The following is a 6,782-nucleotide window of genomic DNA, read 5'->3' as shown; positions in this document are numbered from 1 at the left end:
CCTATAGAACAGAGTAGAACTGCCCCCATAGGGTTTGCAAGGCTGTAAGTCTTCCGGGAAGCAGACTGCCTCATCTTTCTCCTGTGGAGCAGCTGTTGGGTTCAAACTGCTGAACTTTAGGTTAGTACCCAAATGATTTAACCACTGTACCACCAGGGTGCCTAGCAACAGCTACACTGCAACTATTAGGGCAAGCTGAAAATGGAGATGATGAAGAACAGAAAAGAAGTCACTTGGTTCTCTGATGCCCTTGAACAGCTATGGGGCCTGGATGCTCAGCCCCAGAATTTCATTGGGTGAAAAACATAAACTCCTGGCTTGGTAACACCACTGTGTGTTGGGTTTTCTATTAGTGCAGGCAAATAACATTCTTGCCTGCTAAAGTCATCAATATGACAAACCTCTCTAGCTATGTTTTAACTTTCTTGTAACTTGTCAATGATCAACTTACCCAAAACCCCACAAGTCTTGGAGATGAGATTTCCTGAGAACGCTTACACTGCTGTGAGTATAAGGCTTTAACATCCGCCTCATTTCATCCTCATACTGACCCTATGAGAAGTGAAGTTAGGGCCCAAATTCAGGCTAGTCTGATGGCAAAGCCTGTGCTCTTTACTACAAAACTACACAACCTCTGATTTTTTTTTTTTTTAAATTTGGTCTATAAAGTTATTTTAATCATCAATTCTACTCTCTAACTTAACTACAACTATCCTAAGAAACTTTCTGATTTGAGGAAGACTTCTACTAAAAATTAAATCCCAGCTCACCAAAAAAGAGTCCACATTACAGTTAAATAATAATAACAAAAAAAAAAAAACCTGGCAAACACTTGCTTTCTAGTGTTTTGAAATCTTTAGCCACCATATAGGACAGTGCTGCTGCTGGTGAACCAACGTTTATGCAACATCATGTGCCTGGCACTGGGCTGAGCAAGCGCTTAATGCATCATCTCACTGAGTACTCACAACAACCCCTAAGGTGGGACTACCATTACTCCCATTTTACAGGTGAGCAAACATTACAGTGAGTGCAGGCACCATGCATTGACTGAAAAAGATTCTTTCTAGACACCAATGAATGGCTCCAGTTCAGAGCAACCAGAAAGGAGATTGATTGATTTTGTTGTCAGTACTAAACAAAAATAACAGGTGTGATTATCTCAGAACAGTTGAAGGCAAAGGCAATTATAGCTAAAAAAAAATTATGAAAAGCACTCTTAACCTGAACAAAATCTAGAGTTCCACACTACTATCTAAGTTTTAGTCAGGGTGTACTCATCCACCTCTACAAGGGGCAAAACATGCAACACACTGCAAGCTACTAGCAGTAACTAAAATAATATTTATATTTGCAGTGAATATTCCTTAATCATAAGATCATTTATTTAGTTGATTTTCATTTTCAATATGAGAATGTATTCTTTAAATATTACATTATATATTACAATGTATAATAAATATGTTACCATTAATTTGTTCTGCACTTTCCACATAGCCAGCACTACAGTGTTTTACATGCATTTTTTCTCTTACTGTCAGGATGTGGGCACTATTAACACCCTCTTTTAGAGATGTAGGGCTTTAGGCAATGAATTTTCCCAGTCTCTCTATTAAAAGGTAATACCAACATTCAAACCCAGATCTGACCCAGAGCCCATTAAACTTCATTAAAGTTATTTACTGTATTCTTATTGTTTATTAGCCTTGATCTAATATCTAGTGTTAGCGAGGTAACTATGTTAGTTTCACCTTGTCTCTTATTTCACTTTACTTTCACTACTTTACTTTTATATACTTTTGCTTCATACTTCTTCCTGCTTCCAACAAAATTATCTAGGAAATTATTACCTATTCACTAAATCATAAGACAATTCTCATTTAAGTTTGTTGGTATTAAAGAGAGAACATTATTGCTCCTCTTAATCAGTGATGCATGTTGGACTCTGTTTTAGTGACTAGTTCTGCTACTCAAGCAAGCAGGAGTGAATAACCCCAGTTATGCCTACCATTGTAAAATTGCAACATAGTTTAAGTCTTTAGTAGCAATATTCTAAAAGCCCACAAGATGTCAACATCAGTTCATGAAAATAGGTCATTTTCCCTCTGGTAACCCTCTCTACTTACCTTTTCTGCTAAAACTTAAGGTTAATTTAGAACTCTAAAAGTGCTTATGCTTCCATATTTTATGTAGTAATTATTAATTTTATGGCACACATATATGGTTTTCAACGTACAAAGTAAACTGTTAGCGCGCATGTGCAAATCAGGTGTTTGCCTCCTCAGTACCCTGGCAGACACCAAGACACTCTCTCTGACTCTTTTGACCCACTTCCTTTCTAATGTCTTTCAGCTTTTTCCCTATTCCCTTTTCCTCCCTGTTTACACGCAATAATTCTCATTTAATTGATTTAGATGAATCAACAACATAATCTCACAGGCATCATGCAATCTAAATTTTTAAGATGAGTATCAAAAACAGAAATTTAAAACAATGTTTCTTTTATCATGATACAAGCTGTCCATGGTATCTATTCCAAGACTGGTTATCCCCTTTTACAACAATAAACTAAAGTTGAAAATAAATTCCCACTTACAGAAATTGGAACCCTCCACTGCTAGTGGGATTGTAAAATGGTACAGCCACTATGGAATACTCAGAAAGTTAAACATAGAATTATAATCTGATCCAGCAATTCCACTCCTAGGTATATATCCAAAAGACCTGAAAGCAGGAATGCAGACAGATACTTATTCACCAATGTCCACTGCAACATTATTCATAATAGCCAAAAAGTGGAAACAATCTAAACATCCATAAACAGGTAAGTGAATAAACAAAAATGAAATCATGATACATGCTACAAGCATGACTGAGTCTTGAAAACATTCTGCTGACTAAAGTAAGTCAGACACGAAAGGACAAAAATTATCACCCCACTTATATGAAATATCTAAAGTAGGAAAATGTATAGAAACCAAAGATTCTTCGTGGTGACCGGGGGCAGAGGGAGGGTGAAAGGGGAAGTCATTGCTTAGGGGACCTTTCCCTCTATTAAGGGTGATGAAAATTTGGAAACGGATAGTGGTGATTGATTCACAATATAATGAACATAATGTCACTGAACTATACATGTACAAAAATAATGCTGAAATGGCATACATTTTTGTTAGATACATCTATTTACCACAATTAAAAACTTTACATTTTCAAAGGTGTTGACTAATAAAATTGATCTCAAGTTAGACTCACAAGAAAAATGTCAGCCAGTCTACACGGATGTTCCAAAACAGACAAATAAAACAGGAAAACCACCCTTTTTTTTTCCTCTACATTTTAAGTTACGTGATTTATGAAATGTGCATCGAAATTATATAGGGAGTAGGAAAAGGATGTTGTACTGAAACAAAACTGATTATGACAATTGTTGAAGTTGTGTGATGGGTCTATGGGAGATTGCCATGCTCTCCACTTTTCTACAAACCGAAATTTTCCATATTAAAAAAAAATATACACAAGTATGAAACAAAAGGGTATTTCATTTTTCTGACCACTACCCTACTGTCCATATTTTAACCTCACTGAATTTTTGGTCCATTGCATAGAAGAATTCTCTACTAATAAAAATACAACCCATTTAAAGATTAACTTGCCCCCAGGACAGTCTCTCTGGAAACAAATTCCAAGCATTATAATCACCAATTTGCACTCTGCCGACTTAGAGGCAGACATTCTTATTTATCCTGAATTAACTCAGAAACCTCCACATATTTTAACGTGATTGTAAAAAAGAGAAGTTGCAAATTATCAGAAAATCAACCAAGCAAATACTGACTTTATTTACTTGGCACTTTTCTAATGAAAAGTTTCCCATCCAAGAATATCTCATAATATTAGAATATGTTGACTTTACACTTTGGTTATCTATCTTACCTCTACAATTCTGAAATGTTTTAAATCTGGTATCATCAAAAATTCTTTTGTTCCCTAATCAAGTATATACTAAGTATTAGAAACTGTAGTAAGCTATGAAAAACCTTTTAAATCCATGATGCAATGTTTATTAATAATAATAATTTTAAAACCCATTACTATTTACTAAGCTCTTATCATTCACCACAGTTACAAGTTTAAACTTCACTGGTATTATCTCTGTCAATTCTCACAAAAAACTAAGCGAAAAGTACTAATATTGGCCCCATTTTATAGATGAGCAAACCAAGGCAGAGACAGATCCAGAAACTTTCCCAAGTTCACACAGGTATTTGAATGCAGGTCTGAGTTATCTCAGTGCTCACACTTCTTATAACTACCTAGCTTAAAGCGAAGAAGTTCATGATTGCTTGGCTCAGGAAACTGGTCTTACTGCATCAAACATGGTGGTCCTACATAATTTGACACTGGGAAGCATACATCATAAAATGCCCCTGTACACTTTTCATTGGATTCTATCATTAAACATATTCAAGGTTTACTTTCTTAGGCAGTCTTCACTTGTACATGATTTCAGAAAGTTAAAAGTACTAGGTTTGATCATTAAAGAATGCTTATGCTTGAAAAATGAATATATCATTATATATAAGTTGTTGAGAAGAAAACATTAATCCTGTTGTTTTCCAACAATCCATACATGTAATTACTGTAAAACTATTATGAACTATCTCATTCCAAAATATTATCCCTACAAAAGAGACAATCTTCAACTTAAAAGAATGCCTCACCTATATCTCACTCATTAAAAAAATAAACTTTCTTCTAAAGCCTCATTTATACACATGGGCTTCTCAAAAGCCAGTCACACCTGTCATTACTCATGTGCACAGGCAAAACAGGTAAGAGACAAAGTATTATTAGGAGACCCTTCTTTCATGTCATTCCAAATTCATGTAGAAATTAAACAAGAAATGTGTTGAAACGTGTATGTGCTCAACAGTTCAACCCAAATAATCTCACAACAATATTTTTCTAACATAAATTTAATATTGTTTTATAATCAGAAGAAACTAGGGGGAAAAAATGCATGGAATAACTCAAATAACTAAAATGAGTTATTGAAATGTAACTGGGGCTTTAATTTTTAAAAGCACCTTGACAATATTCTTATTTGCACAGTTTATCACAGAAAGTTACATAATTTGAAAAAGCAAAAGAGAGAGCACGCGCATGAGAGACAGACATGGCAAACATTAGGGATGTGTTTTTCAATAAATATAAGCTACAAGGGAGATTAGTTTGTAGCACACCCAAAAAACACATGCCACACACTCCTGCTATCTGCTTCCCCAAGTTACTGTTTTGAAAAACATGTTGTTCTGTCTCAAAATAACCTGCTTGATTGTTTTAAAAAGCCACTCCATTTCCACGGAGGGCTCAATCACTCCTATACTGCAATGCACTGACTGAAAAAGTTAAAGTAAGTTATGTATAAAGCCACAAAAGAAAGTTTGGAAAGCAACAATTCTCCCATGATTTAAGGACACTAGCTACAGTATCTTCAGTAGGTATCTTCAGTACCTTCAGTATGCTATCCTCTGAATGAATCTTCACCCAGAGCCTTCAGTAAGGCCAACACCTGGTCCTGTACCCTTATTTTAAGAATGACAGTCATTCGAGCTATCTCATTTCTCTCTTCGGATGAAGGAAATGAGACATATTGTGGCCACAGGTAGGCTAGTAATTAACATTTTTAAGGAAGGTCAGAATGACCTTGGACATTTCAGCATTCAATCCTTACATTTTAAATCAGAGTTTGTGTCCAGTTCAGTATGTTCAAAGCTGGGAAAGTCCCAGAAAAACGAGATTCAAAAAAAAACTCCACATTGTGAAAGACAAAGTCAGACACCCAGAGTACAGGAAGATTTTTATGAACTAAGTGCAACTCAAGATGAGTTTTATAAGCCTGTCAGAAAACGAACTGACACTGTCCTCAAACACAGCAGCAAAGCCCTGACACCATCCCCACGCTAGGGCTGCTCACTCCAGCCCCGGCCCCTCTTAGGCTGGAGGGAGGGAGGGAGGGAGCTCCTGTGTTAAGCCTTGACATCTGCAAAGCGTTTCCCAATAGCTAGACAAGGCCCCTCAGCTGGAGGAAGTGGATACTGACAAGGGGGAGACTTAGACAGAAACAGAGAAGAGAGACAGAGCGAGCATCGAGCCTGTCAAGAAGAGAATCACGCATACTCCGAGCAGCCTGAGTAGGTCTGGATGGCACTGCCCAGGTGTCCGGGCTCCAGCTGCTATCTGCAAAGTCCAGAACGCAACTTGGGCGCGCCTGAACAAACTCGGCCTTGGGCTTTTCCGAAGCCGGTCAAGTTAACACGGGGCTCCGGCTGCCTGGAGACCGGAGAAGCGTGGAAGGGTGGAGAGTCCCCTGGGGTCTCCACTCCCTGGATGTCCTGTGGGTCCCAGTTCGGCTCCGCGGAGAAGGGGACCCGGGAGCCCAATCTGCTGTGGGTCCGAGTGACGGCGTTGGGAGCGGGGCGGGGATGTCCAGGAAGGAGTTGGGGGGCTCCTTAGGGGAGTCAGAGGAAACGAGGATGCCTACCTTGTAACATGGCCTCAAGTTTCTTCCTGTCCACGCGGAAGCGCTCCTCACTCCACTCGGGGCTGTGCAGGGACGCCCCGGCGACCAAGTCGTCCTCCGAGCCCGGCATGGGCGAGTCGGTGCTGCGCTCGCTGTTGGAGCCCGGGTCCGACTGAGCCGCTAGATAACTGGACTCACCCTGGGCGGCCATGGTGGGCGCGCAGCGCTCGGGCTCCGGCTGCGGCTGCCGCTCTGCTCG

General features: G+C 38.9%; 1 protein-coding gene across 1 annotated transcript in view; it reads right to left on the bottom strand.

Moving 5' to 3' along the window:
• BICC1 (BicC family RNA binding protein 1) overlaps nucleotides 1-6,734 on the bottom strand; it is a 367,817-nt gene extending 361,083 nt beyond the window's left edge. The window contains 1 exon segment of the mRNA XM_007958861.1: nucleotides 6,545-6,734. Within this exon segment, the coding sequence (XP_007957052.1) occupies nucleotides 6,545-6,734 (190 nt within the window).
• Nucleotides 6,735-6,782: the final 48 nt, after the last annotated feature.

This window comes from Orycteropus afer, unplaced genomic scaffold, assembly GCF_000298275.1.
Source record: "Orycteropus afer afer isolate SDZICR_OR568_19922 unplaced genomic scaffold, OryAfe1.0 scaffold00016, whole genome shotgun sequence".
NCBI classification, from domain to species: Eukaryota; Metazoa; Chordata; class Mammalia; order Tubulidentata; family Orycteropodidae; genus Orycteropus; species Orycteropus afer.
Note: the sequence above shows the minus strand (reverse complement) of the source record. Positions and strands in the feature narration are given on the sequence as shown.